At 44.4% G+C, this 18,530-nt stretch overlaps 2 protein-coding genes across 2 annotated transcripts; both read left to right on the top strand.

Moving 5' to 3' along the window:
• The first annotated feature begins 4,932 nt into the window (after positions 1-4,932).
• LOC129847170 (fish-egg lectin-like) lies at positions 4,933-7,174 on the top strand. Its single transcript, XM_055914984.1, has 5 exons — positions 4,933-5,079; positions 5,162-5,395; positions 5,567-5,784; positions 5,916-6,034; positions 6,637-7,174. Exons 1-5 carry the CDS (start codon positions 5,025-5,027, stop codon positions 6,776-6,778), a joined length of 768 nt encoding a protein of 255 aa, XP_055770959.1. The 5' UTR covers positions 4,933-5,024; the 3' UTR covers positions 6,779-7,174.
• A 7,675-nt stretch (positions 7,175-14,849) lies between these two features.
• Positions 14,850-15,762, top strand: LOC129847172 (fish-egg lectin-like; the record flags this gene model as incomplete). Its single annotated transcript, XM_055914987.1, has 3 exons — positions 14,850-15,093; positions 15,291-15,508; positions 15,640-15,762. Coding segments are annotated over 3 exons (585 nt in total), but the record flags the coding sequence as incomplete, so codon positions are not given.
• Between the last annotated feature and the right edge of the window lie 2,768 nt (positions 15,763-18,530).

Raw genomic sequence — 18,530 nt, 5'->3', positions numbered from 1 at the left:
AGAAAGAGCGAAAGAGAGAATTAGAGAGAGCATACTTAAATTCACACAGTGTCACGTCTTCCACTGAAGTCGGTTCCTCTCCTTGTTTAGGCGGCGTTCGGCGGTCGGCGTCACCGGTCTTCTAGCCTGTTACGTTCCCCAGTTTCTGTGTTCTGTTTGTATTTGAGTGTGTGTTTCAGGAGATGGCTTCCTGAAGTACTCCCCAACCAGCTGATTGGTCTACCCCAGGCTAATTGGTGATTGGAGCTGACCCCGCCCCCTCGTCAAGAAGCAGCTGACTCTAATCACCATTGCCACCTGAAGATAAAAGCCAGTGTTCTGCCCAAGAGGGAGTAGAGAGAGAGGAGATTTGGAGTAGAGATTTGGAGTAGAGATTTGGAGTAGAGATTTGGAGTAGAGATTTGGAGTAGAGATTTGGAGTAGAGATTTGGAGATTGAGAGAGAGAAAAATTAGATTGTGATATAGTGTGGGTTGTGTATCAGAAAGTGTGGTATGTACTGTTGTTGTTGGTAGCAGTTTTTCTATGTCCTGTGTTTGAGTGTTTGTGAAATCATTAATAATTACTCTGGTTCATTTGTTCCCAGGGGGGGAAGGAGAAGGCACTTTTGGAGTGCTTAGGCAAGAGGCCCGCGGGCATACATATACCCGTAGTATATTTACTGTCTAGGCACACTAGGTAAGACCTGGGCGGACCACCCCCTGTATTTTGGTTAGGGCACCAGACGGTGCTAAGTTAGGTAAGTTAAGTGGGTAGGCAGGTTAGATAGGAGAGGGGGAACTTTGATATTTACTTTCTTTGCTTTGGTTCCGTCCAGCCCCTTTTCCCCATATTACCGTGTAAGAAAATAAATCCAAGTAAACGGTAAAATCTGCTTTTGTGTCATCCTTGCTCGCACCTACAGTCCATACCTCTTGCACTTCAGAGAGTTGAGTTATAGCAGGGAGTTGCGTTCCCTCTTCTCAGAGGCGTGCGTAACATAGCCACCGTCGATCCACTTCATTTTCCATTTGTTTTGTCTTGTCTTCCTACACACCTAGTTCTCATTTCCCTCATTAAGTGTTGTGTATTTAACCCTCGGTTCCCCCCATGTCTTTGTGTGGAATTGTTTGTTGTAAGTGCTTGTGCACATGTTTACTGGTGGGCGTCGGGTTTTGTACCCATGTTTGTTATTGCTTTATGCCGTTGGTTTTGAAATTAAACTGCTCCGGCTATTACCTAGTTCTGCTCTCCTGCGTCTGACTTCACTGCCACCAGTTACGCACCCCTTTACACACAGGACACCGGATAAGACAGGGTAAATACTCCAGATATAACAGACTAACCCTAGCCCCCCGACACATAAACTACTGCAGCATCAATACTGGAGGCTGAGACAGGAGGGGTCAGGAGACACTGTGGCCCCATCCGATGATACCCCCGGACAGGGCTATCCGATGATACCACCGGACAGGGCCAAACAGGCAGGGTATAACCCCACCCACTTTGCCAAGCACAGCCCCCACACCACTGTGGGTCAATTAACTTTGTCGGAGTGGGTTCACTGATTATAGTTTGTGAGCTAGGCAGGATACTGCCTGGGAAGGTCAACCACTCAGAAGTACGAGATGGGGAGGGGTTGACCTCCGGTCTCCCCACTGGAAGCCCGAGGTAGGGGGAGTTGGGGAATCTATCAAATAGCGCACCTCTAACTTTGTACAGTACTAATGCAATTAGTAATGCAATTAGTTGTGAAATTTAGTTTGTGTGTTTCTTGTTTGAAGTGCAATAATCAGGTTCTCTTCTTTATAAGTGTGTTATTCTATATGTGTATTTGTGTGATACAGGATTTGTGCAATTTAGTTTTATTTGTGAGTTTTTTGTTAGCAATAGGGTAATAGTGTAATAATTAGATTCTCTTTTTAATTTTTTTATTTATATACTAGAATTTCTTTCTAATTTCTATTTGTCTTTGTTACTTATTTTTTATATTTATAGTTTTAAATGTCATGATTATATATTTGTGTTGTTCCAAATGTCTGAATATAAATTGCAGTTAGAGCAGAATGGTGTTTTTGTTGTTGGCGCGGTGGGGGGGGGGCATTGAAGTGGAGGTTCACCAAGGGAGCCATGCAAGCTAGAACCACCACTGCGTACATACAACATCTGTAAGATCCCTCAGTCAAGTATTGATTTTCAAGCACATATTCAACTATACAGACCAAGGAGCTTTACAAAAGCCTCATAAAGAAGGGCAGTGATTGGTAATTGGGTAACAATGACAAATCAGATATTGAATATCTCTTTAATTTAACATTTATTTAACTAAAATGTAATTAAAATATAGGACAAAACACACATCACGACAAGAGAGACACCACAACACTATATAGAGACCTAAGACAACAACATAGCATGGCAGCAACACATGAAAACACAGCATGGTAGCAACACAACATGACAACAACATGTTAGCAACACAACATGGCAGCAGCACAGCATGGTAGCAGCACAGCATGGTAGCACCGCAAAGCATGGTACAAACATTATTGAGCATAGACAACAGCACAACAAGGCAACACAATGAACACATCAAACAAATACACGTTTTGGCCTAAATGCAAAGCCTTATGTTTGGGGCAAATCCAACACAACACCTCACTGAGTAACTGCCTCCTTATTTTAAAGCATGGTGGTGGCTGCATCGTGGTATGGGTATGCTTGACATTGGCAAACACTGGGGAGTTTTTCAGGATGAAAAGAAACAGGATGAAGCTAAGTACAGGCAAAATCCTAGAGGACAACCTGATCAGTCTGCTTCACACCAGACACCGGGAGAGGAATTCACCTTTCAACAGGACTAAGACAAATCTACACTGATTGGTTACCAAGAAGACAGTGAATGTTCCTGAGTGGCCAAGTTACAGTTTTGAGTTAAGTCTGCTTGAAAATCTATGGCAACACTTGCAAATTGCGGTCCACAACATCTTTAAATAAACTATATGTCACGCCCTGACCATAGTTTGCTTTGTATGTTTCTGTGTTTTGTTTGGTCAGGGTGTGATCTGAATGGGCATTCTATGTTGTGTGTCTAGTTTTTCTGTTTCTGTGTTTGGCCTGATATGGTTCTCAATCAGAGGCAGGTGTTAGTCGTTGTCTCTGATTGGGAACCATATTTAGGTAGCCTGTTTTGTCATTGTGGGTTGTGGGTGATTGTCTATGTGTAGTGTTTTGTGTCAGCACTTTATTCGATAGCTTCATGTTTGTTGTTTGTTATTTTTGTTAGTTCGTTCAGTGTTCTCTTTTCTAAATAAATTCAAGATGAACACTTACCATGCTGCATATTGGTCCTCTCTTTCTCCCAATGAAGATCGTGACACTATATGACCTAGTGTGGCCTAGCCTGAACCACTTAAACCATCCCAAGACCATTATTTCTCCACCACCAAACTTTACAATTGCCAATATGCATTCGGGCAGGTAGCTATCTCCTGGCATCCGCCCAACCCAGACTAATCCGTCGCACTGCCACCTCAACTGCCTCAACTAAGCTGTGCCCTTCCCCCCCCACACACACACACATTGACTCTGTACCGGTACAACCTCTATATAGCCTCGCTACTGTTATTTTACTGTTGCTCTTTAAATATTTGTTTTTAAATTTTTACTTATCCATTTTTTACTTAATACTTATTTATTTAAACTGCAGTGTTGGTTAAGGGCTTGTAAGTAAGAATTTCACTGTTTGACCGAAATAAAAAGTGTGCCTGTTAACTACACTCTGCTCTCCTGCACATGACTTCGCCTCCGATACACACTACTAACAGCATTTCACTGTAAGGTCTACACCTGATGTATTCGGCAGATGTGACAAACACTATTTTATTTTATTTTATTTGAGATGGTGAAGCGGGATTCATCACTCAAGAGAAGGCGTTTCCACTGCTCCAGAGTCCAATAGCAGCGAGATTTACACCACTCCAGCTGACGATTGGCATTACGCATAGTGATCTTAGGCTTGTGTACGGCTGGTCGGCTATGGAACCAATTTCATGAAGATCCCAACGAACAGTTCTTGTGATGACATTACTTTCAGAGGCAGTTTGGAACTCGGTAGTGAGTGTTGCAACCGAGGACAGACTATTTTTATGCGCTACACACTTCAGCACTTGGCAGTCCAGTTCTGTGAGCTTGTTTGGCCTACCACATCGCGGCTGAGCCGTTGATGCTTCTAGATGTTTCCACTTCACAATAACACCACTTATAGTTGACCGGGGCAGCTGGGTTGAGCTCTTCAGTAAGGCCAATGTTTGTTTATGTAGATTGCATGGCTGTTGGCTTGATTTTAGACACCTGTCAGCAACGGTAGTTGCTGAAATAGCTGAATTCACAAATTTGCAGTTGTGTCCACATACTTTTTATATAGAGTGTAGCTTGAAGATTTTAAAAGAGAAATGGGCAAATATTGCACAATATAGGTGTGCAAAGCCCTTATGAGACTAACCCAAGAAGACTGTAATCGCTGCCAAAAGTGTTTTTACCATGTATTAACTTGGGGGGGGTGAAAAGTTATATAATCGAGGTACATTTGTGGGGGTTTTTATCGAGGTACATTTGCGTTAATTTAAAAGTATATCAGTTTCTTTCACTTTGACACTACAGAGTATTTTGTGTAGATGGTTGACAAAAAATTGCTATTATATCTGTTTTAATCCCACTTGGTAATAAAAAATGTGAAGAAATCCAAGGTGTGTGTGGACTTTCTATAGGCACTGTATTTCAAAATGTAAACATGGCAAATGCATATTTCAATGTAAACACAGAAAACATGAGAAGAACAAATTAATGATCTTTGTCGTCAGGTGACATTAACACAACTCTCCTCTCTCCCGGACACCGGACACCATCAAGTCTTCGTTTAACAGGTGGAACAGGAAGCCATCATTGGTGAAAGGTATGTGCAAGGCTATAAAAGCCCAGTCTTGCAAGGGGACAATTGAAGTCTGGTGTACAACCAAACTTATACTGTAGATCTACAGAGACATCATGAGAGTCACTGCAGCCGTCCTACTGGTCCTCTGTCTCCTGGCCATCAGTCATGGTAAGTTACCATCAAAGTTTGCTCCATAATGTCATCCTCCTTTCTCTTGGTGTACTCTACTCATATGTCTTTGTCTCCATAGCATGGGACTGTCAGGAGGTAGTAAACATCAAGAATCTGATGCAGATCGATGCAGGACTTGGGCAAGTGGTTGCTACAGACACAAGTCAAGTCCCCTACTACCTGGTAGGTGATACATGGATCCGCCTGCCTGGTTCCCTGAAACATATCACTGTAGGACCAGCAGGGATCTGGGGTGTCAACAAGGCAGACTCAATCTACAAGTATGTGGCCGGGAACTGGGTGCAAGCTGCAGGTAAGTGGAGAGCATTACTCAATATTTATCCAGACGACACCTTTTTAGCATTCCTGATATCATCAGGCTGTTGATTTTTTTTTTAAATTGTAACTTGTAGGTCATTTGGCAGTACTTACAGATATGTGCTCCTTGCTTGTCTGTCCGTCTGTCTGTCTTTGTGGTCTTCAGGCCTTCTGAAACAGTTGGATGCTGGAGGTGAACAGTTTATTGTGGGGGCCAACATGAACGATACTCCATTCTGTCTGACACGTAGTGCCACAGTTGGCTACAAGGGTCCAGGCTCACCCCTTCCATGGACAGGATTGCCAGGAAGTGTGAAGTACTACAGTTGTGGACCCTTTGGGTGCTGGGCAGTCAACAAGAATGATGATATCTACTTAATGAGTGTAAGATCTGGGAGAGAGTGTGAGAGCTGGAGCAGAGTAGTAGAGGATGGAGAGTGTCAGTTATTCTAAAACTGTTTCGTATTATAACTGTTGAAATGGTCCTAAAACCCTGATTGAATCTGTTTTTCCAGCTGAATCTAGACTGCCAGAACAACGGGTGGAGTCACATTGATGGCAAGCTTTCCATGATTGAGGTGGCAACTGATGGTAGTGTTTTTGGGGTCAACTCTGAGGGTAGTGTTTTTACCAGGTAAGGTTGCTACTGAACTATGTGTATAATAATGGTATACCTTTAATTATAATTCTTATCCTTACTGTACGTGCTTAGTGAAGCTCTTTACACAACAACTAAAATACTGTAGATATATAAATAAAACCAGTCAAATATAATCAGATCTAAACGTATAGGACTTATAAAGAAGTGTGTAGACATTGTAAGGTAAAATATGTAAAGTGGGATGTCCTGTAAAGCTACAGTTTGTGATAAAAACAACAACTTCCCAGACACCCCACCACTAGTTTTGGTAAACAGCTGAGGAATGTAGTTAGAGACATGTAACTACTCTCAAATCCATACATGGAGCTACGGATGCAAAGACACATCAATGATTTGTTAAAAAAAAAGTAACATTTCTTAAAGCTATACATTGTTTGGTTACAATAACATTGTTTACAAACAATTGAGTAAAAGCTTACATATTAGCTTCTGATATGGTTGAATAAAGCTCAAGAGGCAGAAGTTATATTCTTTAATAATTGAATAAAGCCATTGATTTTTAAGTCCAAAAATGGATGTACTTAAAAAAATGGATAATCTTTAAAACATGAACCCCAAACTTTTCTTCAACACAGAGACGGAATCACAGCCAGTAAACCAGAGGGCACCGGATGGAGCAATATCCCAATGTGTATGCGCATGGGCCACGTGACCTATGACCTGGGCCATCTTTGGGTCGTCTCCAAGTCTGGCGTCACCATGGTGTGCACACCTTAGCCTCTCCTCTGCATCTGAAGGCCATTCGGGATCTGTCTAACGTTTACTTACTAACTCATTGATCTCTCTTTCTGGTAATTTCAACATTAGTTAATAAAAATCCTAAATTTAAAACCTATTGCTCTACCTATTATTGTCAATGATCTTATTGACATTTAAAAAAAAATGTATTTGATATTTTCTTGATCACTCTTTGATTAACACCTAAATAGATCTTTGCCATGGCTGCTATTTAACTGTAGTGTAAAACTTGGGCACTGTCATGTTGCTCACAATCCACATGGGTTTTGCTGTGCTTCAGAGGTCATCAATAGGGTTGGATGGAATCCTTGTCATTGTTTATTATCTCATTATATAATAATTTCTTTCAAAAATAAAGCATTCCTTTTGAAACTATTGTAATTTCTGTGTTATTGTTTTTTTTTGTTATCATATTGAACAGAGGGATTTTAGGTTGCTCTGCCAAAGGTGATTTTAGCATCGAAATCATGGTGGGGCAAACTCAACCAATTTTTTTTTGATACATGCCAGCAAAGCCACTGCACAACACAAACTGCCCACAAACTGATAGATCCTACATAAAGCTGTCCCAACAGCAGAGCTTTCCTTTCAGCACCATTGAGTGAATCCTGACCACCACTACACCTAGCTCTCAGCGGAGCCTGGCAACCTGGTCTCAGTGTATTTAGTATTATTCTGTACGTAAATCCGAAACACTCAATTTAGTATGGTATGTATTCAGTTGTGGATGTCCATTACCATTTTGTATGATATGTTACGAATTACAATTGGTATTATATTTTAAGAATTTGCAAAGCGTACAATATGTTACACATTCTAGCTAGTTGGCTAACGTTAGCTAGTTGGCTTAACTATTCTTAGGTAGGGGAATAACTTTTTCTTCCCTCCAGGCCTGAGGGTGCACACGTTCTAATAGACTTAACTTGAAGATACGGCAAATAGGAGTGGCAATATCATCCGCTATTATCCTCAGTAATTTTCCATCCAAGTTGTCAGATCCCGGTGGCTTGTCATTGTTGATTGACAATTTAAAAAACACTGTTTGTTGTTGACATGTTGTGCCTAAGTTTGCTATTCTTGCCAATGAAAAAATCATTAAAGTAGTTGGCAATACCAGTGGGTTTTGTGATGAATGAGCAATCTGATTCAATGAATGATGGAGAGGAGTTTGCCTTCTTGCCCAAATTTTCATTGAAGGTGCTCAACTTTTTATTATAATTCTTTATGCTATTTATCTTTCTTTCACAGTGTAGTTTCTTATTCTTTTTATTCAGTTTAGTCACAAGATTTCTCAATTTACAGTACAGTATGTTTGCCAATCGTTTGTACAGCCAGACCTATTTGCCATCTCTTTTGCCTCATCCCTCTCAACCATACAATTTTTTAGTTCCTCATGTGTTGGACTATAACACGTTGGTGCTTAGCAACCTTATTAAACAACTCTACAAAATATACCACCTACCAAGTACAGTAGGTGGGTCACAAAGGGAAACAACGGAAACTTTAAAATCACTTATATTGTGGCATTGTTGAATACTCGTTTTTAATTGTCTTGAAGGACATTCTAGAGCGTGCATTACTTCTCTCTAACGAACAGTATATCAAAACATTAGAATTCAATGGCAAGTTCGTTCTTACATGTTCTACATTTGAGCTGCTTTTGAACCTACAAAATTTCAATTCAAAACATTATTGGCATTGTTGAATTTGATTATCATAATAGCAGGCCACGACTGATGGTTTGGTTAGCTAAATTGGTAAGTCTCTGCTTGGTTACCACGCCAACTATTGTAGATATCTATACTGAACAAAAACATGCAACAATTTCAAAGATTTTACTGAGTTACAGTTCATTTTAGGAAATCATTAGGTCCTCATCTATGGATTTCACATGACTGCGAATACAGATTGTTGGTCACAGATGCCTTAAAAAAAGTGGGCCTCACAATGGGCCTCAGGATGTCATCATGGTATTTCTTTACATTGAAATTGCCATCATTAAACTGCACTTGTGTTCGTTGTCTGTAGCTTATGCCTGCGCATACCATAACCCTACCTGCACTCTTTTCACTGCAAACCGCTCGCTGTTACGTTCCCCAGTTTCTGTGTTGTAGCTTGTGCATTTGAGTGTGTGCGGTTCAGGAGATTGCTGTCCCCGCAGCAGCTGATTGGTCAGCCCCAATTGATGATTGGAGAGCTGACCCTGCCCCCTCGTCAAGACGCAGCTGTCTCTAATTACCAATGCCTTTGGAAGCTATAAAAGCCAGTGTTCTGTTGTTCAGAAGAGAGAGATCATAGGCAGCCTTAGATCATTGTAAGCTGAGATCATTGCTGGAGAGATTGAATGTGATATAGATCATTGCTGAGAGAGGAGGTTGATGGCTGAGGGTTATAGCATGTTGGTCATTGGTATGTACTGTGTTAGTTGTTGCTGGGAGCAGTTGGTATGTTCTGTGTGAGATTGTTACTCAGATAGAGCTTATATGATATCCTTTGTTTCTTAGTTTGTTTGAGATATTGTTTTTCATTTTTCATTTGTTCCCAGGGGGGAAGGCACCTAGGGAGTGCTGAGGCAAGAAGCCCGTGGGCATACATATACCCGTAGTATATTCACTGTCTAGGCACACTAGGTAAGTCCTGGGCCGCCCACCCACTGTATTTTGGTTAGTGCACCAGGCGGTACTAAATTACCTAAGTAGTGGGTAGACAGGTTAGATAGGAGAGTGGGAGCTTTGATATTTACTTTCTTTGCTTTGGTTCCGTCCAGCCCCTTTTCCCCATATTACTGTGTAAATGAATAAAATCCTAGTAATCGGTCAATTCTGCCTTTTGTTGTCCTTTGTCACACCTACAGTCCATACTTCTTTCACTTCACAGGGAGTTGAGTTGTAGCAGGGTGTTGCGTTCCCTCTTCACAGAGGCGTGCGTAACATAATGGCCCCTTCCCCCCTGGGAACAAACGTAACACCACAAAAATTGCAAACATACAGTTTGTAATAACAAAAACCAACGCATCCCCAGTTAGTTAACCCGTGATAGAGCGTCAGCAACCACATTCGCCGAGCCCTTCACATAGGCTATCTGTACATTATATCCTTGTACAATCAGAGCCCACCGCACAAGGCAGCGGTTCTGATTGTACATTTGTTTCAAGAACACCAATGGATTATGGTCCGTGAAGACCATAACAGGCAAGGCACTGGAGCCCACATATACCTCAAAGACCCATAAGGCTAGCAATAAAGCCAGCGTCTCTTGTTCAATTGTAGAGTACCTCGACTGACACGAGTTGAACTTACGGGAGAAGAAACTGACGGGTCGATCTACTCTGTCTTCATCTTCCTGTAAGAGAACCGCACCCACCCCCACTATACTAGCGTCAACCTCCAACTTGAAAGGTTTGTCAAAGTTGGGGGCGGCAAGCACTGGGGCACTACAAAGTAACGCTTTAGCGGACTCAAAAGCATAGTTACAGTCCTTGGACCACTTAAATGGTACCTTGGGACTAAGCAGAGATGAAAGGGGAGCTACTACCGTCGAGAAATTCTTACAGAATGTACAATAGTACCCTACCATCCCCAGGAATCTGTGCAACTGGCGGCGAGTCGTGGGAGCAGGAAAAGCAACAATTGCCTCCACCTTGCCAAATACTGGGCGCACTTGACCTCGTCCCACTTGTTTCCCTAAGTAAGTCACCGTAGCCTTCCCAAATTCACACTTGGCCAAATTGAGGGTTAAAGCAGCATTCTCCAACCGCTGAAACACATTTTACAAAGTGGAGAGATGATCAGACCAAGTAGAAGAATGTATCACCACATCGTCAAGGTATGCAGTACAATTTGGCACATCTGCAAACACAATGTTAACTAGACGCTGAAAAGTAGCAGGTGCATTACACATGCTAAAGGGCATCACAGTGTATTTTATGAAGTTATCAGGCGTAACGAAAGCTGATATGTCCGAAGCTCGAGAGAGCAGAGGCACCTGCCAATAACCTTTTAACAAATCTAACTTACTAACGTAAGCAGCAGAGCCAATTCTATCAATGCAGTTATCTAATCGAGGTAGAGGAAAATAATCAGACTTTGTAACTGCATTTACACGACGATAGTCCGTGCATAAGTGGGACGTACCATCAGGCTTAGGAACAAGAATACATGGGGAACTCCAGGAGCTGTTACTGGGTTTTGCCATGTCATTCTGTAATAAATAAGCTACCTCACTTTTCATTACATTAACCCGGTACGGATGCTGACGTATAGGAGCAGCGTTCCCTACATCCACGTCATGTTCCAAGATTGGTGTCATCTTTTTGACATTCAATCACCTTCTCAGGGGTGACAGGCATGAATGTCATGTAATTGGGGCGCGATTTCGCAGTCCCCTTCCTTAGTTTTTACAGGAGTAAAAACTGTCGGCCTTGCAGAAGGAATACTCAGTGCATTGTCTTCTACTCAACATTCTCAAAAATGGAACTAGCTAAATCCACCACATCTCCAAGCTTGCGAGATTGTGCCCTCGTTAACACACAAGCAGGAAAAACATGTGGAAATGCTTGAACCAATTTCTCATCTGTAGTTCTGATTTCTGGGTTTTCTACTACCTCTAACACAGGAGTGACGTTACCACCAGCAATATCATTCCCTAGTAGCAATGTGACTCTTTTTACTGAAGTGTAGACACTACTCCAACACGGAAACCAAGTCTGACACTAAGTGGACCCAGTGTAATGGTACAGGTACTGTTTTTGTCTCTAACCCCTGTAATATGACATGCGAGCCACTATATGTTTCAGGAGACCAGGGTAACGCATCAGTAATGATTACTGACTGCGCCGCCCCGGTGTCTCGTAAGATTTGAATGGGCTTTTGATCAGCTTGTTCTCCAGTTAAGGAAACACAACCGTTAGAGAGACAGGATCCGGTTTCTCAAATGCTGAATCAAGAACTCGATTCAATGGACGAGCCAAAGACTTGACTAAACCCAAACTTTTCCTTTTTGGGGACAGTGACTGGGAATGTTTCGGTTTATTTTTCAAAACCGGGCAGTCCACAATCACGTGACCCTTTTGGTGACAGTAAAAACATTCACGGATTTCATGAAAAGGCTTCTCAGAGGAAAAGCGACCTGAACGAGGCACTGATGACGTAATCGTTCGGCCTTCAAAACGAGGCGCACCAAAGACAGTCTTGTGTGTCAAAGCGTACTTATCTGCCAACACTGCTGCCTGGGCCAATGTCGCCACTTTTTGTTCATTTAAATGAACTACAATTCTATCAGGGAGGTTGCTTTTAAAATCCTCCAACAGCATCAACTCCTGAATATCAGCAAATGTGTTAGCTTTGCTAGCTGAACACCATCAATTAAAGAGACTCTTTGTCCCTTGCAAACTCAACAAAAGTACGGTGAGAGGGTTTCTTGTGGTTCCTGAAGCGCTGTCAATAAGCTTCAGGCACCAACTCATAAGCCCGCAACACGGTAGTTTTAACTGTTTCGTTGTGTAAACTGTCTTCCAGGGAGATAGCAGCTACTACTTCCTGGGCTTTCCCAGACAATTTACATTGTAACAGGAGCGGCCAAAATTCGAGTGGCCAATGCAGCGCAGCGGCCACATGCTCAAACGCAGAGAAATAGGAATCAACTTCCGACTCTCGGAATGGTGGGACTAAAGCTATATTTTTACTCACATCGAAGTGGGCTTGATGAGCAGCTTGTGGATTCACACTGGAGCCAGCATCTAGCGCCAGTTGTCGGATCCTCACCTCCTTGTCGGCTTCTATTTTCCTAATTTCAAGATCAAAATTCATCTGTCTCTCTTTATCTTTTTACTGCATTTCTAACCGGGCCAGCCTCACCTTCAGCCTAGCGACCCCGTCTGAACGACCTGAAGCAGAAGATAAAGGATCACATCGAGGCAATGTAAAGGGGGTACGAGCAACCCCTTCCTCCGCCCTGTCCTCCGACTCGGCATCGGAAAGTCTACCCGTCTCCTCTCCTTGCAATGAGAGAATACGTTCTCTCATTAAACCCTTCCTGACTAGCACCAAAAGCTCAGCCTTCAGGGCTTTCTCAGGGATAATGAATCCATAATGGTCAGCTATAGCTAAAAGGTCTACTTTACGAAACCTCAACAAACAATCAATAGAGGGCGCTTCAATGAACTTGGAGATGGCTGAGGCAGACATCTTGTACACAACATTCTACTGAACACACAAACTAAGCAAGTCATCCAAACTCACAACCTACCATCACACCTCAATCACTAACCACAGAGAGCTCAGTGCAGCAAGGTCCGGTGGGTTTAATGGAATCCCGGATGAGCCCCCATTATGGTACGCACGCCTCTGTGAAGAGGGAACGCAACACCCTGCTACAACTCAACTCCCCGTGAAGTGAAAGAAGTATGGACTTTAGGTGTGACAAAGGACAACAAAAGGCAGAATTGACCGTTTACTAGGATGTATTCCTTTACACAGTAATATGGGGAAAAGGGGCTGGATGGAACCAAAGCAAAGAAAGTAAATATCAAAGTTCCCCCTCTCCTATCTAACCTGCCTACCCACTACTTACCTAATTTAGCACCGCCTGGTGCACTAACCAAAATACAGTGGGTGGGCGGCCCAGGTCTTACCTAGTGTGCCTAGACAGTGAATATACTACGGGTACATGTATGCCTGCGGGCCTCTTGCCTCAACACTCCCTAGGTGCCTTCCCCTTCCCCCCTGGGAACAAATGAAACAGAATATCAAACAACACTCAAACAAACTAAGAAACAAAAAGGACATCAAATAAGCTCTATCTGAGTAACAATCTCACACAGAACATACCAACTGCTCCCAGCAACAACTAACACAGTACATACCAATGACCAACATGCTATAACCCTCAGCCATCAACCTCCTCTCTCAGCAATGATCTATATCACATTCAATCTCTCCAGCAATGATCTCAGCCTACAATGATCTAAGGCTGCCTATGATCTCTCTCTTCTGAACAACAGAACACTGGCTTTTATAGCTTCCAAAGGCATTGGTAATTAGAGACAGCTGCGTCTTGACGAGGGGGCGGGGTCAGCTCTCCAATCATCAATTGGGGCCGACCAATCAGCTGCTTGGGGAGAATTTCAGGAAGCCATCTCCTGAAACGCACACACTCAAATGCACAAGCTACAACACAGAAACTGGGGAACGTAACACTCGCCCACAAAATGCCATAGAGATGGACTGTATTAGGCCAGATGGACATACTGACAAATTCTCTAAAAAGACATTGGAGGCGGCTTATGGTAGAGGAATTAACATAAAATGATCTGGCAACAGCTCTGGTGGACATTCCTACAGTCAGCTTGCCAAGTGTACGCTCCCTCAAAACTTGAGATATCTGTGACATTGTGTTGTGTGACAAAACTGACCTTGTATTGTCCCCAGCACTTATGTAAGGATCATGCTGTTTAATTAAATTTAGTACCACACCTGTCAGGTGGATGGATTATCTTGGCAAAGGAAAAATGCTCATTAACAAGGACGTAAGCAAATTTGTGGATTAAATTTGAGAGAAATAAGATTTTTGTTCATATGGAAAATGTCAGCGATCTTTTTACTTCAGCTCATGAAACAACAACACTTGTGTTTATATTTTTGTTCAGTGTATATTATTAAAGGCTTTGTGTGTGTGTGAAGGGTGGGGTTATATCATCCTCCCATTAACTTTTCCTTGGAACAGGTTGTTTGTAAAATATAAATAGCTCATTAAAAGTTTTATGGGGGTTGAAAGCTGTTTGCAGGGCTACTGCATATAAGGGGAAAAGTCTGTGTTCAACCAAACTGCAACCAGACTTGTACTGTAGATTTACAGAGACATCATGAGAGCCACTGCAGCCGTCCTATTGGTCCCTGTCTCTTGGCCATCAGTCAGTAAGTTACCATCATCTGGAAAATGATTTTACAGGCAGCTCTACAGTACATTAAACTTGGAATTGATCATCAAGTTGGCTCCATAATTTCATCCTCCATTTTGCTGCTGTACTCTACTGATGTGTCTTTGATCTGGTGTCTCCATAGCATGGGACTGTCAGATTGTAGTGGACATCAAGAATCTGATGCAGATCGATGCAGGACTGGGGCAAGTGGTTGCTACGGACACAAGTCAAGTCCCCTACTACCTGGTAGGTGATAAATGGATCCGCCTGCCTGGTTCCCTGAGGCATATCACTGTAAGACCAGCAGGGATCTGGGGTATCAACAAGGCAGACTCAATCTACAAGTATGTGGCCGGTAACTGGGTGCAAGCTGCAGGTAAGTGGAGAGCATTACTCAATATTTATCCAGAGGGCACATGCTTCTTAGCTTTCCTGATACCATCAGGCTGTTCTTGGAAAAATTATTCATGTTTTACAAGTTTAACATTGTTATTGTAAGTAGTTTTGCAGTACTCACACATAAGTGTTACTTGTTTGCTTGTCTGTCCGTCTGTCTGTCTTTGTGGTCTTCAGGCCTTCTGAAACAGTTGGATGCTGGAGGTGAACAGTTTATTGTGGGGGCCAACATGAACGATACTCCATTCTGTCTGACACGTAGTGCCACAGTTGGCTACAAGGGTCCAGGCTCACCCCTTCCATGGACAAGATTGCCAGGAAGTGTGAAGTACTACAGTTGTGGACCCTTTGGGTGCTGGGCAGTCAACAAGAATGATGATATCTTCTTAATGAGTGTAAGATCTGGGAGAGAGTGTGAGAGCTGGAGCAGAGTAGTAGAGGATGGAGAGTGTCAGTTATTCTAAAACTGTTTCATATTATAACTGTTGAAATTGTTCTAAAACCCTGATTGAATCTGTTTTTCCAGCTGAATCTAGACTGCCAAAACAAGGGGTGGAGTCAAATTGATGGCAAGCTCTCCATGATTGAGGTGGCAACTGATGGTAGTGTCTTTGGGGTCAACTCTGCAGGTTATGTTTATACCAGGTAGGGTTGCTACTGAACTATGTGTATGGTTCCACCCTTTTCCCACTTAACTTGTGATAATAACTTATAATTATTATTCTTTATGTATACATCTTATCCTCACTGTACATGCTTTGTGAAGCTTTTTACAGAAACACTTAAATAGATACATAAATAATATCTGGAAAAAGAAATCAGATCTAAACTTATAATAGACTTACAAAGAAATGTGTAGACAGTGTAAAATATGTAAAGTGGGATGTCCTGTAAAGCTAATGTTTGTGTTAAAAACAACTACATGTACTTCCCACCACTAGTTTTGGTAAACAGCTGAGGAATGTAGCTAGACAAATGTAACCACTCTCAAATCCATACATGGAGCTACGGATGCAAAGACAGGCCCCACATGTATATTTTGGAACATGTAAACAATGTTATTATAAACAAACTGTCACGCCCTGGCCTTAGTATTCTTTGTTTTCTTTATGTTTTTTAGTTAGGTCAGGGTGTGACATGGGGAATGTATGTGTTTTGTAGTGTCTAGGGGTGTTGTATGTGTATGGGGCAGAGTAGAGTAAGGTTGTCTAGTTATGTCTATGGCTGCCTGGAATGGTTCTCAATCAGAGACAGCTGTCATTCATTGTCTCTGATTGGGAGCCATATTTAAGGCAGCCATAGGCTTTTGTGGGTAGTTGTCTATGTTGTACGTTTGTAGCTGGTATTTGCACTTACGTCTAGCTTCACGATCGTTTGTTGTTTTGTTTCGTTTTGTAATAGTGTTCGTTGCGTGTTTTTCCCTTCTCTAAAATAAAAGATGTATTTTGCACACGCTGCGCCTTGGTCCTCTCTCTCACCCATAGACGATCGTGACAGAACTACCCACCAGAATCGGATCAAGCGGCGTGTGAAACAGCAACAGGACCCACCTACACAGGATTTCTGGACATGGGAGGACGAATTGGATGGTAAGGGACCTTGGGCTCAACCAGGAGAATATCGCCGCCCCAAAGCTGAGCTGGAGGCAGCGAAAGCAGAGAGGCGGCGATATGAGGAGCTAGCTCGGAAGCAGGAGAAGGATCTGGGCTACACTACGTGGGAGGAGATCGACAGGTGGGCGATCGACCCAGGGCGAATGCCGGAGCCCGCCTGGGATTCTGTGGCGCAGTGCAAGGAGGGATACCGGCGAATGGAGGCAGCACGACGACGCGGTAGGAAGCCTGTGAGTAAACCCCAAACATTTCTTGGGGGGGGATAAAAGGGAGAGTGGCGAAGTCAAGTAGGAGACCTGCGCCTACTCCCTGTACTTACCGTGGAGAGCGAGAGTACGGGCAGACACCGTGTTACGCAGTAGAGCGCATGGTGTCTCCTGTACTCGTGCATAGCCCGGTTCGGTACATTCCAGCTCCACGTATCGGCCGGGCTAGATTGAGCGTTGAGCCGGATGTCATGAAGCCGGCCCAACGCATCTGGCCACCAGTGCGTCTCCTCGGGCCGGCTTATATGGCACCAGCCTTAGGCATGGTGTCCCCGGTTCGCCTACATAGCCCGGTGCGGGTTATTCCACCTCCCCGCACTGGTCGGGCGACGGGGAGTATACAACCAGGTAAGGTTGGGCAGGCTCAGTGCTCAAGGGAGCCAGTACGCCTGCACGGTCCGGTATTTCCGGCGCCATCTCCCCGCTCCAGCCCAGTACCACCAGTGCCTACACCACGCACCAGGCTTCCAGTGTGTCTCCAGAGCCCTGTTCCTCCTCCACGCACTCTCCCTGTGGTGCGTGTATCCAGCCCAGTGCCTCCAGTTCCGGCACCACGCATCAAGCCTCCTGTGCGTCTCCAGAGCCCTGTACGCACTGTTTCTTCTCCCCGTACTCGCCCTGATGTGCGTGCCCTCAACCCGGTACCACCAGTGCCGGTACCACGCACCAGGCCTATAGTACACCTTGAGAGTCCAGTGTGCCCTGTTGCTGCTCCCCGCACTAGCCTGAAGGTGCGTGTCTTTAGCCCAGTACCTCCCGTTCCGGTACCACGCACCAGGCCTACAGTGCGTCTCAGCCGGCCAGAGTCTGCCGTCTGCCCAACGGCGCCTGAACTGCCCATCTGCCCAACGGTGCCTGAACTGCCCGTCTGCCCAACGGCGCCTGAACTGCCCATCTTCCAAACGGCGCCTGAACTGCCTGTCTGCCCAACGGCGCCTGAACTGCCCGTCTGCCCAACGCCGTCTGAACTGTCCGTCTGCCAAGCGCCGCATGAAATGCCCGTCTGTACTGAGCCTTCAAAGATGCCCGTATGCCATGAGCCTGCAAAGCCGCCCGTCTGCCATGAGCCTTCAGAGCCGTCCGCCAGACAGGAGCCGCTAGAGCCTTCCGCCAGACAGGAGCCGCTATAGCCTTCCACCAGACAGGAGCAGCCAGAGCCTTCCGCCAGACAGGAGCAGCCAGAGCCTTCCGCCAGACAGGAGCAGCCAGAGCCTTCCGCCAGACAGGAGCAGCCAGAGCCTTCCGCCAGACAGGAGCAGCCAGAGCCTTCCGCCAGACAGGAGCAGCCAGAGCCTTCCGCCAGACAGGATCAGCCAGAGCCTTCCGCCAGACAGGATCAGCCAGAGCCTTCCGCCAGACAGGAGCAGCCAGAGCCTTCCGCCAGCCATGACCAGCCAGAGCCTTCCGCCAGCCATGACCAGCCAGAGCCGTCAGCCAGCCATGACCAGCCAGAGCCGTCAGCGAGCCATGACCAGCCAGAGCCGTCAGCGAGCCATGACCAGCCAGAGCCGTCAGCGAGCCATGACCAGCCAGAGCCG

The sequence above is a fragment of the Salvelinus fontinalis genome, unplaced genomic scaffold (genome assembly GCF_029448725.1).
Source record: "Salvelinus fontinalis isolate EN_2023a unplaced genomic scaffold, ASM2944872v1 scaffold_0746, whole genome shotgun sequence".
NCBI lineage: Eukaryota > Metazoa > Chordata > Actinopteri > Salmoniformes > Salmonidae > Salvelinus > Salvelinus fontinalis.
Note: the sequence above shows the minus strand (reverse complement) of the source record. Positions and strands in the feature narration are given on the sequence as shown.